This window comes from Coregonus lavaretus (assembly GCF_964263955.1).
Source record: "Coregonus lavaretus genome assembly, chromosome: 3".
NCBI classification, from domain to species: Eukaryota; Metazoa; Chordata; class Actinopteri; order Salmoniformes; family Salmonidae; genus Coregonus; species Coregonus lavaretus.
Window position 1 is genome coordinate 33,313,583 of NC_139990.1, and position 19,845 is coordinate 33,333,427.

General features: G+C 42.4%; 1 protein-coding gene across 1 annotated transcript in view; it reads right to left on the reverse strand.

Moving 5' to 3' along the window:
- Positions 1-14,152: 14,152 nt before the first annotated feature.
- The window catches only part of LOC311125421 (ephrin-A3-like), a gene marked incomplete at both ends in the record, with an annotated part of 116,499 nt that continues 110,806 nt past the window's right edge, over positions 14,153-19,845 (reverse strand). The window contains 2 exons of the mRNA XM_084158402.1: positions 14,153-14,271; positions 18,995-19,069. Of these exons, the coding sequence (XP_084014528.1) occupies positions 14,153-14,271; positions 18,995-19,069 (194 nt within the window). The remainder of the gene's footprint in view (positions 14,272-18,994; positions 19,070-19,845) is intronic.

A 19,845-nucleotide genomic window follows, 5' to 3' on the forward strand; every position in this document is an offset into this window, starting at 1 on the left:
ACACTACTGTAGCTCGGCTAGCTTCCATCACAGATGCAGAAGGCCAACATAGGCGGATGCGGTGGATTAAGATGCAGCCCATGCTGACGGAGGGGGCGTGCCCACAAACTTGAATAACGCTGTTGAAAACGAAATGTTAGTCTAAAAGAAATGTGAGATAATGTCTAGATGCTTTTTATAGTGGAGATCAAGGTCATAAATTGCCTGGCTGGGCTGATGAGACAGTGGATTGCGCAGTCAGATGGAAAATAGTAAATAGGCATTTTAACGTCACAGATTTAGCTGGTGGTAACTTGTGGAATAGACACCGGCTGGAATGCGGTTTTAACCAATCAGCATTCAGGATTAGAACCACCCGTTCTTGTCATAGATATGGCTACCGGTAGTTGTTTAGTTAGCTAACTTAGTTAGCAAACAGAAAAATCATTTGATTTCCCCCCACTATAACACAGTAGTATGTTAGCCAGCAATATGGGTTTCAGTAGATAAACTAAAGTTAGCTAGGTGGCTTGCAGGAAAAATAACTTACTTAGATAGGCATCGTATTTGTCTTCTGCCTTCTTGGTGCTGGCATCGGTTGTAGCTGAGCTTCTAATGTTATCTAAATCCAACCCGATAGGAACATCGCTGAAAGACGTCCAATGGCTCTATCGAACAAGGACAACCATATCTACACCCACAAAAACGTATAGTGCGATCAAAAGCAAGCAATGACATTAAAGAATCACAGATAAATCTAAAAGATGCATTGAAGTAAAAAGCAAATGTCTAAACTATACATTACATTTAAAAAAATTGCCAAACAACCAGTAGGCTTACATGAGGGAAAACCAATGAATTAATCATTCTGGCCAGGGCTATAAAGGTTGTAGCTTACCATTTAGAAGTGTTGTAGCCTCATCCATGCTGTGTTGAACCTCATGAGAAGTTTTCTGATTCCATTCTCCTTCCTGGAGAAATGTACTTGTTAGGTCCCTCGCAAATGCCAGCTGGACAAGCTGGGCTTTTCGTTGATCTGATGGGGCTGGCAGGTAGCTTAGTGGTTAAGAGCGTTGTGCCAGTAACCGAAAGGTCGCTGGTTCTAATCCCCGAGCTGACTAGGTGAAAAATCTGTCGATGTGCCCTTGAGCAAGGCACTTAACCCTAATTGCTCCTGTAAGTCGCTCTGGATAAGAGCGTCTGCTAAATGACTAAAATGTAAAAAATGTAATGTAACATGTTCACTGAATACGTTCTTCAGGGGTGGAGAAGGAATTTACACACATTGTTGTAGATGTCCCAAATGTTAATCGATGTTTCAGTGCCAACAGCACAGTCGGCATTGCTGACAAAGACCCACCGTATCTTTGAAGAACACTGAGTGGCTGTGGTTGCGATTTCACTTTGCAAGAATGTGCGAGCCACAATAAACTCTGCTTCCACTGGTTCAGTTTTGGTTAGATCCAACAGGTCGTCAGATGCTATTGACTGGGGTAATGGAGGTGCAGGTACAGGTGCTTGTTGTGATGTTACCCTTGTGCTCAGTTGTGTAAAGTAACGAAGTAGAAATACTTAGTTACTGTACTTAAGTAGTTTTTTGGGGTATCTGTACTTTGCTATTTATATTTATGTCAACTTTTTAAGAGGGTGTGAACGATGCTGAATGGGTGTAGACAAAAAAAGAGCTCTCCAGTAGGTGTACCAAAACATTCAAGGGCCATTTTCTCAAAAGTGGGGTTACAAGTCTATCAACTTTCAAAGCAGAATTACTTTCCCATTGTTCCTCAACTGTAGTGTATGATATACCATTTTCTAGCTCTGAGTCTCTACTTTTATCCAATGTAAAAAACACAATTTCTCATTTTGCTACGTATGAGCGAATCGAGCCGGTCAGTCACATATTATCACATCAGTATGCTAGGACTAGGCCTATTTGGTTAGCCTTCCTCTGAATATTTTGCAACTTGTTACTGTTATAAAAAATCTATTTGAGCAGTTGCAAAAATAAACAACAGGCCTACCTACAGCTGGAACAAGTCTTCCATCCAAACAGCCACATTTTGAAGCGAGATTGTTCATTCATACACTCTTACAAGTTCTCAGTGGAACTAGAGTTGGCATCTGTTTCATTGTCGGGACCAGATGGCACAGGTTGTCTGGGGAATTCTACCTGGCATCTGCCATGCACCCACGTAGGCTATGTTACAGATGGTTTATCACACAGTAAATGACTCAGAAAATGATAAATGTGTCCAAATCACCTAAAGGTCATCTCACTTTACTAATGGAATGTCTTCCTTAATCGGGTTGTTCTAATATAAAAAATATTTTAAAAAATTAACAAAAACTTTGTCAGATAATAGTTAACCCCTTAACAATGTAAATCAACATACATGACAGCTTGATGTATTTTTATTTTTTACTACTTTACATTTTACATGACAATTCAGACTTTCCAGAATTTAATTTGACTATTTAATTTGCATATATAATCAATGACAGAAAAGGTTAATGATAATATTAAGAAATATGTTTTATTAGTAATAATTTACTTAAAAGAAAACACATTTTTCTATGATAACACCAGTGACTTTAGCACCAGTGACAAATCTTCAGAATATTCTATTAAAACCAGCAGGAACAGTAACACCAGTGAGGGTAACACCAGTGACAAATCTGCAGAAAATTTAGAATATCTAAGATGTAGCTCTGACAAATTGGAATCTATGCTTCAAGATTGTTTTTGAAACAGACCAGCTATGACCTCCGTAAGGCAATCAATGAGGCAAAACGACAGTACAAGGACAAAGTGGAGTCACTATGCTTCCCCCAGTTGTGCCAATTTGGCTGGATGTCCTTTGGGTGGTGGACCATTTTTGATACACATGGGAAACTGTTGAATGTGAAAAACCCAGCAGCGTTGCAGTTCTTGACACAAACCGATGCGCCTGGCACCTACTACCATACCCTGTTCAAAGGCACTTAAATATTTTTTGGCACACATACACAATCCATGTCACAATTGTCTCAAGGGTTCAAAATTATTCTTTAACCTGTCCTCCCCTTCATCTACACTGATTGAAGTTGATTTAACAAGTGACATCAATAAGGGATCATAGCTTTCACCTGGATTCCCATAAATGAAATCCATAAATGTCAGATTTAATCTGGAACTTCATATCAGGTTTTAATATATTTAATTGCAATGACACTTCAGTGTACGCTCCTCTGAACCTCTTTCACCTCCAGCTAATGGGAGTGAAAGGCAGAAGGAGAGAGAGAGAGCGAGAAGCCAGAATCAGAATTCTCCGCTTTTCTCCTGCTTGTAATTTTTGGGTATGGTATGATTCAAAACAGTGTTTTCCAATCCTGGTCCTTGAGACCCAAAGGGGTACTATTTGGTCACACTTTATTTGGACAGTTCGGAAAGTCATTCTGTAGATAAATGCTCTAGGGTTAGGTTTAAATAAAGGTTAGTGTAAAGGCGTCCGCATGCTTCGGTTTGGCTAGCGTCTGCTTGCATACTCCCTTAAAATACCTTTGAATGATAAACAAGAAAAAGCATCAGTAATGCTGTTTGTCCATCTAAGATAACTCTGTCATAAATGTTTATGTTTTTGCAGAGGAGATCTTAGTTGTGCAATTTTACATCTAACGAAGACGTTTGGTATTATTTCTCAAGTGGAAAAATTTGCATTAAAATTATTTGTCTCTCGTTGAATGACAACAAACACTTCATTAAAGAATCCCTACTGTTGACCAATCACCAACTAAGGGGTGTAGACTAAGTCAATTTTTTTGTCACGAACTGCAGAAAAACCCCTTGCCGAAGAGGGTTAAGGGTTAGGATGGGGGTTAAGGTTAGGGTTAGTAGATAGATAGTTGAAATGTTACTGTTATAGTCTGTATATAGTCTGTAGAGCATTTACATATGGACTATCCAAATAAAGTGCTACCTGAATCTTTTGGGTTGCTCTAGAACTAAGTAACACACTTGATTTAAGTAATCCGCTCATCATCGAGCCTGAATCAGGTGTGTTACAGTACAGTAGTGCTAGGGCAAAACAAAATGTGCACATTTTGAGTCCCCAGGACCAAGATTGGGAAACACTGATGTAAAACATGAAAGAGAAATCGAATCTGCCCCCTTTTTCTCTCTGACGTGGTGGATATTACTACATCTGATAGATGTCAGTCCCTTTTGTCGACTTCTCTCTGGTTTGCGTACAAAGATTAGAGAGAAACTGATAGGGTCACATGGAGTAAGGGACGGAGAGGTTGAGGGACAGAAAGAGACTGAGGGAGATGTGAGGAGACATGAATAGCTTGCAGGTGTTTGGTGGAGAGCAGAGCGAGCAAATGGTGAGAGAGATACAGAGATGGAGCAGTAGGTTGGTTTTCCCCACGCTGTCATTATGTTTTATGGGTGCTGCGTTTGAGCCCTCAAGTAGAGATATATAACTGTAAGCACAGGCCATGTGATGAAGGTGATTGTGTTGCAGCTGAAAGGGTAAGTAACAAAGGATAAGGGTTGTGTGTGTCCGTATGTAGTAGGGCTGCAGGATCTGAGAAGAAAATGGAATAGCAATATAATTTTTTTTACCCATATTTTTTTGTTGATCAAAACACTTGGGTCGCCAGGATAGTGAGTTCGATTCCCAGAACCACCCATACGTTAAAAAAAATTATGCACATGACTAAGTCGCTTTGGATAAAAGCGTCTGCTAAATGGCATATACAGTGGGGAAAAAAAACTATTTAGTCAGCCACCAATTGTGCAAGTTCTCCCACTTAAAAAGATGAGAGAGGCCTGTAATTTTCATCATAGGTACATGTCAACTATGACAGACAAATTGAGAATTTTTTTCTCCAGAAAATCACATTGTAGGATTTTTTATGAATTTATTTGCAAATTATGGTGGAAAATAAGTATTTGGTCACCTACAAACATGCAAGATTTCTGGCTCTCACAGACCTGTAACTTCTTCTTTAAGAGGCTCCTCTGTCCTCCACTCGTTACCTGTATTAATGGCACCTGTTTGAACTTGCTATCAGTATAAAAGACACCTGTCCACAACCTCAAACAGTCACACTCCAAACTCCACTATGGCCAAGACCAAAGAGCTGTCAAAGGACACCAGAAACAAAATTGTAGACCTGCACCAGGCTGGGAAGACTGAATCTGCAATAGGTAAGCAGCTTGGTTTGAAGAAATCAACTGTGGGAGCAATTATTAGGAAATGGAAGACATACAAGACCACTGATAATCTCCCTCGATCTGGGGCTCCACGCAAGATCTCACCCCGTGGGGTCAAAATGATCACAAGAACGGTGAGCAAAAATCCCAGAACCACACGGGGGGACCTAGTGAATGACCTGCAGAGAGCTGGGACCAAAGTAACAAAGCCTACCATCAGTAACACACTACGCCGCCAGGGACTCAAATCCTGCAGTGCCAGACGTGTCCCCCTGCTTAAGCCAGTACATGTCCAGGCCCGTCTGAAGTTTGCTAGAGTGCATTTGGATGATCCAGAAGAGGATTGGGAGAATGTCATATGGTCAGATGAAACCAAAATAGAACTTTTTGGTAAAAACTCAACTTGTCGTGTTTGGAGGACAAAGAATGCTGAGTTGCATCCAAAGAACACCATACCTACTGTGAAGCATGGTGGTGGAAACATCATGCTTTGGGGCTGTTTTTCTGCAAAGGGACCAGGATGACTGATCCGTGTAAAGGAAAGAATGAATGGGGCCATGTATCGTGAGATTTTGAGTGAAAACCTCCTTCCATCAGCAAGGGCATTGAAGATGAAACGTGGCTGGGTCTTTCAGCATGACAATGATCCCAAACACACCGCCCGGGCAACGAAGGAGTGGCTTCGTAAGAAGCATTTCAAGGTCCTGGAGTGGCCTAGCCAGTCTCCAGATCTCAACCCCATAGAAAATCTTTGGAGGGAGTTGAAAGTCCGTGTTGCCCAGCGACAGCCCCAAAACATCACTGCTCTAGAGGAGATCTGCATGGAGGAATGGGCCAAAATACCAGCAACAGTGTGTGAAAACCTTGTGAAGACTTACAGAAAACGTTTGACCTGTGTCATTGCCAACAAAGGGTATATAACAAAGTATTGAGAAACTTTTGTTATTGACCAAATACTTATTTTCCACCATAATTTGCAAATAAATTCATAAAAAATCCTACAATGTGATTTTTAGGAAAAAAAAATTCTCATTTTGTCTGTCATAGTTGACGTGTACCTATGATGAAAATTACAGGCCTCTCTCATCTTTTTAAGTGGGAGAACTTGCACAATTGGTGGCTGACTAAATACTCCCCCTCCCCCCCCCTCATCAATCTACACACAATACCCCATAATGACAAAGCAAAACAGATTTTTTTGACATTTTTGCAAATGTATATATATATATAAAAAAAATATATATCACATTTACGTAAGTATTCAGACCCTTTAGTCAGTACTTTATTGAAGCACCTTTGGTAGCAATTACAGCCTCGAGTTTTCTTGGGTATGATGCTACAAGCTTGGCACACCTGTATTTGGGTTGTTTCTCCCATTCTTCTCTGCAGATCCTCTCACGCTCTGTCAGGTTGTTTGGGGAGCGTCGCTGCACAGCTATTTTCAGGTTTCTCCAGAGATGTTTGATCGGGTTCAAGTCCGGGCTCTGGCGGCGCCACTCAAGGACATTCAGAGACTTGTCCCGAAGCCAGTTCTGCGTTGTCTTGGCTGTGTGCTTAGGGTAGCTGTCCTGTTGGAAGGTGAACCTTCGCCCCAGTCTGAGGTCCTGAGTGCTCTGGAGTAGGTTTTCATCAAGGATCTCTCTGTACTTTGCTCCGTTCATCTTTCCCTCAATCCTGACTAGTCTCCCAGTCCCTGCCTCTGAAAAACATCCCAACAGCATGATGCTGCCACCACCATGCTTCACCGTAGGGTTTCCTCCAGACGTGACGCTTGGCATTCAGGCTAAAGAGTTCAATCTTGGTTTCATCCGAGTTAGGTGCCTTTTGGCAAACTACAAGCGGGCTGTCATGTGCTTTCGAGTAGTTCTGTCTGGCCAATCTACCATAAAGGCCTGATTGGTGGCGTGCTGCAGAGATGGTTGTCCTTCTGGAAGGTTCTCCCATCTCCACAGAGGAACTCTGGAGCTCTGTCAGAGTGACCATCAGGTTCTTGGTCACCTCCCTGACGAAGGCCCTTCTCCCCTGATTGCTCAGTTTGGCCAGGCGGCCAGCTCTAGGAAGAATCTTGGTGGTTTCAAACTTCTTCCATTTAAGAATGATGGATGCCACTTCAATGCTGCAAAAAAAAATTGGTACCCTTCCCCAGATCTGTGCCTCGACACAATCCTGTCTCGGAGCTCTTCGGATAATTCCTTAGGCCTCATGGCTTGGTTTTTGTTCTGACATGCACTGTCGACTGTGGGATCTTATATGGACAGGTGTGTACCTTTCCAAATAATGTCCAATCAATTGAATTTACCACAGGTGGACTCCAATCAAGTTGTAGAAACATCTCAAGGATGATCAATGGAAACAGGATGCACCTGGGGTCACAGCAAAGGGTCTGAATACTTATGTAAATAAGGTATCTGTTTTTTATTTGCAATACATTTGCAAAAATTTCTAAAAACCTGTTTTCGCTTCGTCAGTATGGGGTACTTTGTGTAGATAAAAATAAATGTAATCCATTTTAGAAAAAGGCTGTAACGTAACATAATGTGGAAAAAGTCAAGGGGTCTGAATACTTTCGGAATGCACTGTAATTCTATGGTTGATGTTGTTTCGCATGACAACGAATGAAAAAGCCAGGTATAGGAGTTGTTGTGACAGGGTACTAGGAACCAAAGTGTTGGTCAGTGTTTCCCATGGGACCCTAATTATATTTGAATACATTCAGACAAAGGTTTTAGAATATGCTTCCAGTCTGATTCAGAACATGTCATTGCACAACCAACATGCTGACACCACCACTAGTAGCAGCCTGTATTAGAGCTAACGTTTGCTAGCCAGATTTGCCCCCCTACCTCCATAATCTTTGCTAGTTTAGTGCATTTAGATAGCCAGTTAGCGATTAGCATTAGGATTGGAGCTTGCTAAGACTAACTAAAGCCTTGTTCACACTGCAGGCCTTAATGCTCAAATCAGTTTAGTTTTTCAAAACCGTTTTGGAATACTGACTGTCCAAACAACTGACTATCCAAACAGCAAGTGACCAAATTGAATTTGTGTGTGTTCAGACAGCAGTCATTTGCTGACATGGCTATGCTAGTTGTCATAGTAACGACGGGTGTGTGCGCAGTGGTGAAGGCTGATTGGTGTTGGTGCTCGTGCTTCCTATCATTCAGAAATTACGTACAGTGAGGGAAAAAGGTATTTAATCCCCTGCTGATTTTGTACGTTTGCCCACTGACAAAGAAATGATCAGTCTATAATTTTAATGGTAGGTTTATTTGAACAGTGAGAGACAGAATAACAACAAAAAAATCCAGAAAAACGCATGTCAAAAATGTTATAAATTGATTTGCATTTTAATGAGGGAAATAAGTATTTGACCCCCTCTCAATCAGAAAGATTTCTGGCTCCCAGGTGTCTTTTATACAGGTAACGAGCTAAGATTAGGAGCACACTTTTAAAGGGAGTGCTCCTAATCTCAGCTTGTTACCTGTATAAAAGACACCTGTCCACAGAAGCAATCAATCAATCAGATTCCAAACTCTCCACCATGGCCAAGACCAAAGAGCTCTCCACGGATGTCAGGGACGAGATTGTAGACCTACACAAGGCTGGAATGGGCTACAAGACTATCGCCAAGCAGCTTGGTGAGAAGGTGACAACAGTTGGTGCGATTATTCGCAAATGGAAGAAACACAAAAGACCTGTCAATCTCCCTCGGCCTGGGGCTCCATGAAAGATCTCACCTCGTGGAGTTGCAATGATCATGAGAACGGTGAGGAATCAGCCCAGAACTACACGGGAGGATCTTGTCAATGATCTCAAGGCAGCTGGGACCATAGTCACCAAGAAAACAATTGGTAACACACTACGCCGTGAAGGACTGAAATCCTGCAGCGCCCGCAATGTCCTCCTGCTCAAGAAATCACATATACAGGGCTGTCTGAAGTTTGCCAATGAACATCTGAATGATTCAGAGGAGAACTGGGTGAAAGTGTTGTGGTCAGATGAGACCAGAATCGAGCTCTTTGGCATCAACTCAACTCGCCGTGTTTGGAGGAGGAGGAATGCTGCCTATGACCCCAAGAACACCATCCCCACTGTCAAACATGGAGTTGGAAACATTATGCTTTGGGGGTGTTTTTCTTCTAAGGGGACAGGACAACTTCACCGCATCAAAGGGACGATGGACGGGGCCATGTACCGTCAAATCTTGGGTGAGAACCTCCTTCCCTCAGCCAGGGCATTGAAAATGGGTCGTGGATGGGTATTCCAGCATGACAATGACCCAAAACACACGGCCAAGGCAACAAAGGAGTGGCTCAAGAAGAAGCACATTAAGGTCCTGGAGTGGCCTAGCCAGTCTCCAGACCTTAATCCCATAGAAAATCTGTGGAGGGAGCTGAAGGTTCGAGTTGCCAAACGTCAGCCTCGAAACCTTAATGACTTGGAGAAGATCTGCAAAGAGGAGTGGAACAAAATCCCTCCTGAGATGTGTGCAAACCTGGTGGCCAACTACAAGAAATATCTGACCTCTGTGATTGCCAACAAGGGTTTTGCCACCAAGTACTAAGTCATGTTTTGCAGAGGGGTCAAATACTTATTTCCCTCATTAAAATGCAAATCAATCTATAACATTTTTGACATGCATTTTTCTGGATTTTTTTGTTGTTATTCTGTCTCTCGATGTTCAGATAAACCTACCATCAAAATTATAGACTGATCATGTCTTTGTCAGTGGGCAAACGTACAAAATCAGCAGGGGATCAAATACTTTTTTCCCTCACTGTATGTAGCAAGCTAAGGTGACAACAATGCCTGCCATGGACATTTCCCAGTTGCTTTGAATGTTCAAAATCATAGTGTAAGAACACTTTTAAATCCTCAAATGGATAAGATGATCCGACTTTAAAAACTATTCATTTTTGTCTAGCCACAGCAGTCAACTGCTAGCTAGGTAACTGTTAAGCTTTCTAGCACATTCACTAATTCGTTTGTAAACAATTAACAAGCTAGTTAGCTACCACATGTACTGATCAAACTGTCAACAGAGTAGCTAGCAAGCAACAAGATTGGTATCTGATTTCAAACCACATACGATGGTGGTTTGAAATGTGGCTTGAAATATTCGATTCCATGTGCTTTTTGGCTGTTCAGACTGCAGGAAAAATAACAGATTTGAATCGGATATGCAATTATTATTATTTTTGTCACTTCAAACTGCCAGTGTGAACAAGGCTTAACTAGCGTTTTGTACAGTTATGCATCTGTTGGACACAAATACCTTTTTTTTATGTAGGGGCGTGGATCAGAAAAACAGGCAGTATCTGGTGTGACCACCATTTGCCTCATAGAGTTGATCAGGCTGTTGATTGTGGCCTGTGGAACGTTGTCCCACTCCTCTTCAATGGCTGTGTGAAGTTGCTGCATATTGGCGGGAACTGGAACACGCTGTCGTACACGTCGATCCAGAGCATCCCAAACATGCACAATAGGTGACATGTCTGGTGAGTATGAAGGTCATGGAAGAACTGGGACATTTTCAGTTTCCAGTAATTGTGTACAGATCCTTGCGACATGGGGTCGTGCATTATCATGCTGAAACATGAGGTGATGGCGGCGGATGAATGGTACGACAATGGGCCTCAGGATCTCGTCATGGTATCTCTGTGCACTCAAATTGCCATTGCTAAAATGCAATTGTGTTAGCTTATGCCTGCCCATACCATAACCCCACCATCACCATGGGGCACTTTGTTCACAACGTTGACATCAGCAAACCGCTCATACACACGACGTCATACACGTGGTCTGCAGTTGTGAGGCCGGTTGGACGTACTGCCAAATTCTCTAAGATGACGTTGGAGGCGGCTTATGGTAGAGAAATGAACTTTCAATTCTCTGGCAACAGCTCTGGTGGACATTCCTGCAGTCAGCATGCCAATTGCATGCTCCCTAAAAACTTGAGACAACTGTGGAATTGTGTTGTGTGACAAAACTGCACATTTTAGAGTGGCCTTTTATTGTCCCCAGCACAAGGTGCACCTGTGTAATGATCCTGCTGTTTAATCAGCTTCTTGATATGCCAAACCTGTCAGGTGGATGGATTATCTTGGCATAGGAAAATGCTCACTAACAGGGATGTAAACAAATTTGTGCACAACATTTGAGAGAAATACGTTTTTTGTGCTTATTGAAAATATCTGGGATCTTTTATTTCAGCTCATGAAAGATGGGACCAACACTTTACATGTTGTGTTTATATTTTTGTTCAGTGTATATGAAGAAGTTGCACGTCAATATCGCAATTTCAATTAAAATTTGATTATTTGTGTAGCCCTAGTATGTAGGATGGAAATACTTCAAATTAGTATATGAGAGTGAGAAATTGGGAGAGCAAGAGCTTAACAGGAACAGACAAGGACCAAACAGAAAGGGAAGGTAAACACATAAACACAAACTGAAAGAGAATGAGAAAGTGAAGGTTTAAGGGTAGGTGGAGGTGATATAAAAGTAGGGCAAAGAAGGAAAAGAAAGATAAATGGAGAATGAAAGGTCGTGCTAAATCATTCTTTTACAGAATGTTATTGACTAAACAACTTAGCAACTAAACAATTTAATTTAGAATATACATGTATGAAGACTTTTGCTAAAAGTGATATTTTTATTGTCATAATTGTTAACAATCGTCATTCTTAGTTCAATTTACAGTTTTTTTCATTGATTCTTGTCAAAGGTAAACACAATTCTTGTTGTTGTCGCCAACATTAGTAAATGCTTTTTAAAAATCCTAACGTAAACTAACATTACTGAAGCACATACTCTCTCTCTCTCTCATACACGCTTGCATATTCAGATCCTACAAACAAGTCCCTCAACGAATATGAAAAAAGTCTAAAATGCACACATACTCGAAAGCGCGGACAAACACACTCCTAATACATACATACACACACAAATGTGCAAGGATATGCCTTTTCTCTCTCACGCACAGGCACACACACACACACATTCTGTCCCTACCAGTATATAAAGTCACATTACAATGCACTATCCTCATTTCTTGTGTCAAACATTTTAAGTGCAGCACTTGAGGGTGATGTCTTTTATCCAGCATCACCTCCCCTCTTATTTCTTCTGTGCTGTTGCCATACATTTTATGGTTAAATGTGATGCTTTATCACAAGTGAGAAGAAGTTACATCTCTCCTCAAAAGTCTTAACCGGCACCTATCCGTGTACTGTACTTAACAGAAGCAAATGCTTTAGCAAAAAAATTATAGTTTGGCACAATAGCTTAATGAAAAAATACTTCAAAATGTACATAAACAAGCAAATCAATAAATAATGTACTTTAAAAATAAATAAATAAACCATACAGCATTGTCATCGATAATGCAATCTTGATATTGTCCGACTTTATAGTACAAAACAGTAAATCAGTGGACTGCTGTCTGTTTGCACATTCACACATGTCTACAAAATGGCGGCTAAAGTAATCTGTGACACAAATCATAGTCTCCTCAGGCACCTGTGGCACTCTGGCGACTGTATTGGGTCATTACCACGGTGACTGGGATTGCAATAATGACCAGCCCTGATTCTGGAACCTTTAAAAGTGACAGGAAAAATAAAAAATAAATCAGGTCTGGATTTGAAGGGAATTTGTTGTTGTGAAATGTTTAATATTGTAATTTGTGGTATTAGAAACCATTCTGTTGACTATTGATAAATTTTTGCTACCTGGAACCCATACAAAGTGTTATGGGTAAATGTATATGGCAAAAACACAGATGTGTGCTTCTGGAAATGCTCTAAAAGCACAGGTCCAGAATCTCAGATCTAGGACAGATCTAGGACCAATTCTTTGAGGGCACCATCTATTTTGTCCTTGAAATGTGGGCTTTGGACCTTTCTATGCACCACAAAGCCAAGGTTAGAGAATATCTGGAGGAGATGGATAACGGTACTTGAAAGCCTTATAGAGATTTTCTCAAAATCTTCCGGTCAACACCACCAACATCTGGGCCTCAGTGTGACCAACTCTGATCCATGACAGTAAAAGATGGGTTAACGTCTGGTAGAATGGCAGCAGTGTAGAGAAATGGCTGCAAGTATATGGCACAGCACAGTACAGTGAATCTCAGCACAGCCACGTCCAGCTGAGTCCAGTCCTCAAAGCCCATTGGAGGCCTATAGTCCACAGTCCATTGGTCACGCTCAGTGGAGCCCAGTCCAGTTATGTCCATCCTACTCCACAGAGCTCAAAGGTCCTCCATTTTGGGACCAGCTGAAGACAATGTCATGCAAGATCCTTAGCAGATGGACAGGCATTACAAATCCCACTGCACATGTCCTACTTTAACTGCATGTGTGTAGTCAGAGGCAGCCTAGGCATGATGGCAGTATCATGTCTAAGTCTGAATGCAATTTTCTACTATTGGTCCGTGTGGTGGCACACCAAATGCATGAAATGCGGTGGCACATATGCACGTAGTGTATATCTGATAACGCATGAGCCGAAGACATGTCGCACAAACTGTGTATCAACGGTGATTACAGGTGAGTTGAGATAGAATTGAAAAAGGGAAGGGAAAGTGGGATACCTAGTCAGTTGTACAACTGAATGCATTCAACTGAAATGTGTCTCCCGCATTTAACCCAACCCCTGACTCCGAGAGGTGCAGGGGGCTGCCTTAATCGACGTCATCGGTGCCCGGGGAGCAGTTGTTTTTGGGGGTTAACTGCCTTGCCCAAGGGCAGAACGGCAGATTTTGAAGGCCTCTCCTTAAGTGAGTACGATCCTAAAGTCCTGTTTTTTATGGTTGTGTCGAATTTATTGTAATTCTGGCTTTTGTTTGGTTGAATTGTGTGTCCTTTCCTTGGTTCACTTCCACTTTCTAATTGTACCCAGGGTCAGTGGATACAGAGTCCTTCAGGCCAAGCGGTCCAGGTATCCATGTGATGTCACTTGGGGAGACAGTCGCTAGGACACCAGGAGGGCAGAGATGAGCAGTGTTGCCACGGTGAGCAGAAGGCGATCGCGTGATGGGCTGCTGCCGCTGACGCTCTTCTCCAGTTTGGGAATTTCAGGGTTAAATTCATCTGGGTGGGGAGAGAGTGAGAGTGAGAGTGAGAGAGACCATCAAATTACACATTAACTCAATCAATCTACAGCCGATGTTGTGCAATGCATACAAATAATGCACATCCACATGCAGAGAACAGACAGAGCAATTGAACACAAATCGCCAATCATCATCAGTGCTGCTACATATGATGCCCTATTCCCTCTTGGGATGAGGAATAAACACACTTTGTTGTTCATTTTTTAAATGTATGGATCTTTTTATTCTACCAATTCGGCTTCATCTAGCAGGATTTGCAATTACATTAAATGACCATAGAACAAACCCATTCACAATCCTACATTAGCTGGAGGGTAAGAGAAGGAGAGAGAACAGGGAAAAAATCCATCTCATTCTCAATGTAAGCCTGGGATGTGTGAGCAGAATCCTGAGCCTCCCTATAGGAGGAACAGCATCCAACTCGACTGGTTTGTCTGTGCTTCGGCCACGTCAAAGCCATTCAGAGAAACATTAGGAAACATGTCTGTCGGCTATGATGATGACACATAGCCCTGACATCCACACCAGTGACGTGGGTAAATAAAGTCATATGGTAAAGTGATAGGGCCGGGTCCAGCTGATTACCTGTGGTAAACAGACGGTTCCAGCTGAAAGGTAGATTACCCATACAGTTAGACAGAGATAGGATATAACCCATTTTAGCATGGACATTGCCATTGAGGGCTTCCACCATTTTAAAGTAGTCAACTGGGTGGCGATTCTTATGGGTGTGGAGCGATCAGCCAATGATCAGAGCATTGTCTTCTTCTTCAAATTGGATGGCCTATGGTTAGTAAATGGCTTTAAGCTATATCACCACCATCTAGTGGCCACAATAAATGAATGACACACAAGATTTGATTCAGGACTCCAGCACTGCATGTGACGGTAAATCACCAATATTAGCTTTACGCAAAATAAAAATAACATTGACTACTTTAACATAGAGATAGCCTCAATGGTGCTGCCCATGCTGTCACAGATGCCATAATTGCACAAATACAAGGATGAGTGCTTTATCTAACTCTATGAGATTAGTTGACAAGGTATTTATCAGTATGTTATCTTAGACAGGGAGGGGCAGTGAGTGAGTTCATACCATAGAAACAGGAAGTGAGTGTTATTATTTAACCTGAACAAAAAGTTAGTATGTTGCAAAGTTAGAGAACATTGCTGTATTAGGTGGAATAGTGTTCCTGATTGTGTAAGGTAGTGCTAGCTAAACTGGAGCTGTTACAGTGAAGAGGCGACTCCGGGATGCTGACCTTCTAGGCAGTGTTGCAAAGAAAAAGCCATATCTCAGACTGGCAAATAAAAAGAAAAGATTAAGATGGGCAGTCTGAGATATGGCTTTTTCTTTACAACTCTGCCTAGAAGGTCAGCATCCCGGAGTCGCCTCTTCACTGTTGACGTTGAGACTGGTGTTTTGCGGGTACTATTTAATGAAGCTGCCAGTTGAGGACCTGTGAGGTGCCTGTTTCTCAAACTAGTCCTCTTGCTCAGTTGGGCACTGGGGCCTCCCACTCCTCTTTCTATTCTGGTTAGAGCCAGTTTTTGAAAACAAGGACATTTCTAAGTGACCCCAAACTTTTGAACGGTAGTGTATATATACATATACATACATACATATACACATACATACATATAAATAGATATACATACATATATATACATATCCTTAAAAAATATATACACTGCTCAAAAAAATTAAGGGAACATTTAAACAACACAATGTAACTCCAAGTCAATCACACTTCTGTGAAATCAAACTGTCCACTTAGGAAGCAACACTGATTGACAATAAATGTCACATGCTGTTGTGCAAATGGAATAGACAACAGGTGGAAATTATAGGCAATTAGCAAGACACCTCCAATAAAGGACTGGTTTTGCAGGTGGTGACCACAGACCACTTCTCAGTTCCTATGCTTCCTGGCTGATGTTTTGGTCACTTTTGAATGCTGGCGGTGCTTTCACTCTAGTGGTAGTATGAGACGGAGTCTACAACCCACACAAGGGGCTCAGGTAGTGCAGCTCATCCAGGATGGCACATCAATGCGAGCTGTGGCAAGAAGGTTTGCTGTGTCTGTCAGTGTAGTGTCCAGAGCATGGAGGCGCTACCAGGAGACAGGCCAGTACATCAGGAGACGTGGAGGAGGCCGTAGGAGGGCAACAACCCAGCAGCAGGACCGCTACCTCCGCCTTTGTGCAAGAAGGAGCAGGAGGAGCACTGCCAGAGCCCTGCAAAATGACCTCCAGCAGGCCACAAATGTACATGTGTCTGCTCAAACGGTCAGAAACAGACTCCATGAGGGTGTTATGAGGGCCCGATGTCCACAGGTGGGGGTTATACTTACAGCCCAACACCGTGCAGGACGTTTGGCATTTGCCAGAGAACACCAAGATTGGCAAATTCGCCACTGGCGCCCTGTGCTCTTCACAGATGAAAGCAGGTTCACACTAAGCACATGTGACAGACGTGACAGAGTCTGGAGACGCCTGGAACGTTCTGCTGCCTGCAACATCCTCCAGCATGACCGGTTTGGCGGTGGGTCAGTCATGGTGTGGGGTGGCATTTCTTTGGGGGGCCGCACAGCCCTCCATGTGCTCGCCAGAGGTAGCCTGACTGCCATTAGGTACCGAGATGAGATCCTCAGACCCCTTGTGAGACCATATGCTGGTGCGGTTGGCCCTGGGTTCCTCCTAATGCAAGACAATGCTAGACCTCATGTGGCTGGAGTGTGTCAGCAGTTCCTGCAAGAGGAAGGCATTGATGCTATGGACTGGCCCGCCCGTTCCCCAGACCTGAATCCAATTGAGCACATCTGGGACATCATGTCTCGCTCCATCCACCAACGCCACGTTGCACCACAGACTGTCCAGGAGTTGCCGGATGCTTTAGTCCAGGTCTGGGAGGAGATCCCTCAGGAGACCATCCGCCACCTCATCAGGAGCATGCCCAGGCGTTGTAGGGAGGTCATACAGGCACGTGGAGGCCACACACACTACTGAGCCTCATTTTGACTTGTTTTAAGGACATTACATCAAAGTTGGATCAGCCTGTAGTGTGGTTTTCCACTTTAATTTTGAGGGTGACTCCAAATCCAGACCTCCATGGGTTGATACATTTGATTTCCATTGATCATTTTTGTGTGATTTTGTTGTCAGCACATTCAACTATGTAAAGAAAAAATTTTTTAATAAGATTATTTCATTCATTCAGATCTAGGATGTGTTATTTTAGTGTTCCCTTAATTTTTTTGAGCAGTGTATATTTCCCTTTATTACTTTCCAACCCCACCACCCCTTCCCTAATTGGAGTAAACTAGTGAACAATAATGCTTAGGCCTCTACTGCCAGCTTATACATACTATATACATTTTATGGACACAGTCAATTTTACAATAATTCTATTTTGTTTGTTTTTACTCCTGAACTTCCTCTACCCTCAACCTCTCCGATCATTTTCTATATGCCATATCTTTCTAACTGTGCTCTTTCACAAAAGCTCTCAACCTATAACCTATATACTTATTATGGACACAGTATGCTTTACATTAGTTATCTTGTTGTTATTAGTTGTTGTTAGTTGTTATTAGTCCCATTCTTCAGCTCCATTCAACACCTCCCATCTATCTCTTAACACCATCCATATTGGATTTCTATTTGCAATATATTTTTCAACTGTACTGTGATGTTTCACAAAAGTTCTGAACCCTTCTATTCTCATTGTTTCTACAGTTTGTAAATTGAAAATAAACATTGTTGCTAAAAGTATTATTATATTATTGTTACGTAAGTGTTTATGGGTCATGAGTCATGACTGCTACTGTCCTCTTTCTGTTGATGTCACTAATGCATAAAGTACAGAAGGATGCATTAGAAGGCCCCAAGGCATTCTGGGTTGTTTGGACTATGTGCGTTTACTTTCTTTTTTTCTCTGGAAAGCTCGGTCATGAGTTACCATTGAGTCTCTCTCTCTCTCTCTCTCTCTCTCTCTCTCTCTCTCTCTCTCTCTCTCTCTCTCTCTCTCTCTCTCTCTCTCTCTCTCTCTCTCTCTCTCACTCACTCACTCACTCACTCACTCACTCACTCACTCACTCACTCACTCACTCACTCACTCACTCACTCACTCACTCACTCACTCACTCACTCACTCACTCACTCACTCACTCACTCACTCACTCACTCAATGGTCTTATAGCTCAGTGGCTCTTCCCCCCCCTGTGCCCTGGTCTGAGTTTCCATCTCATGCGGGTCACACTCTTTTAGCCCCGTCGCGGCTGGCGACAAGTTCCCAGAAGCGGCCAAAGCTAAATGGTTCTCAGCAAAAAAGGCTTTAGTGAGGGAGAGAGAGAGGACGAGGGGGTTTATATAACCACTCAATTGCACCATCGACTCGTTCACCACCTCCACCTCCTGGTCTTTGGTAAACAGGAATCTTCCATTCATTAGAATACCTATTGGTCCTAGGATACAATTGAGGAAGGACAACTGTGTGCGTGTGTGTGTCTGTATGAGAGAGAAAGAGCGACAGAGAGAAAGAGAATGTGTGTAAGTGTGTGTGTGTGTGATGTGCATACCTGTGTGTGATGTGCATACCTGTATGTGAGACTGTGTGCCTAGCAAGGTGGTATTCAGAGAGAGATGCAGAAAGAAAGGGAGAGAGAGAGAGAGAGAGCATCAAGGAGCGCACTCACCGATGTCGTGTATTTTGACATTGGGCCTGAATGTGTAGTCAGGAGGGGTCTGACTGGAATCATCATCGTGGGAGACTTAGAGAGAGAGGAACACAAATACACAATGTCATTAAAATGCCCAAACTACTTATTTTACACACTAACTGGGCAGCCACTGCACTGTGGCACATTCCCAAATGGTACCCTTTTCCCTATATAGTGCACTACTTTTGACCAGAGCCTGGGTTACGTCTCAAATGGCTCCCTATATTGCGCGTCAAATGGCACCCTATTATTACTTATATATTGCACTACTTACATAGTGCACCCTATGGGCCCTGGTCAAAAGTAGTGCACTATAAAGGGAATATGGTGCCATTTGGGACGCACATTGTGTGAATACCAGGATACTCCAGTCCAGTACATGAAGATATACTATGAGGCGAAGCTAAGGCATATTCACTGAGAGGGAAAGTATCACACACACTGATAGTCTAGACTTGTCATTACATTAACATCAGCTCAGTGAATTGTTTAATGAGAATGCACATTGCTTATCCATATAATATTGCACAGCAAAGAGGGATGTAGCATATGGTACAAGGATTTCACATATTGATAGGGAGCTACTGTACTGTGTGTTAATATTGTAAGTATGTGTATGTGTAGAGAATAATGCTCTCAAAACCAAAGAGATAGGACAGAGATACAGTGGAATGAGAATAGCAGAGAACAATTGGGTTCAGATGGTAGGCTATTAAGCAGACCGTGCAGAGTAAAGGTTGTGGTTTGTAAAGTAAACACTATCACACACATGCAATCACGCACAGATGCACGGACACACACATGCAAACACACACACACACTTTCTA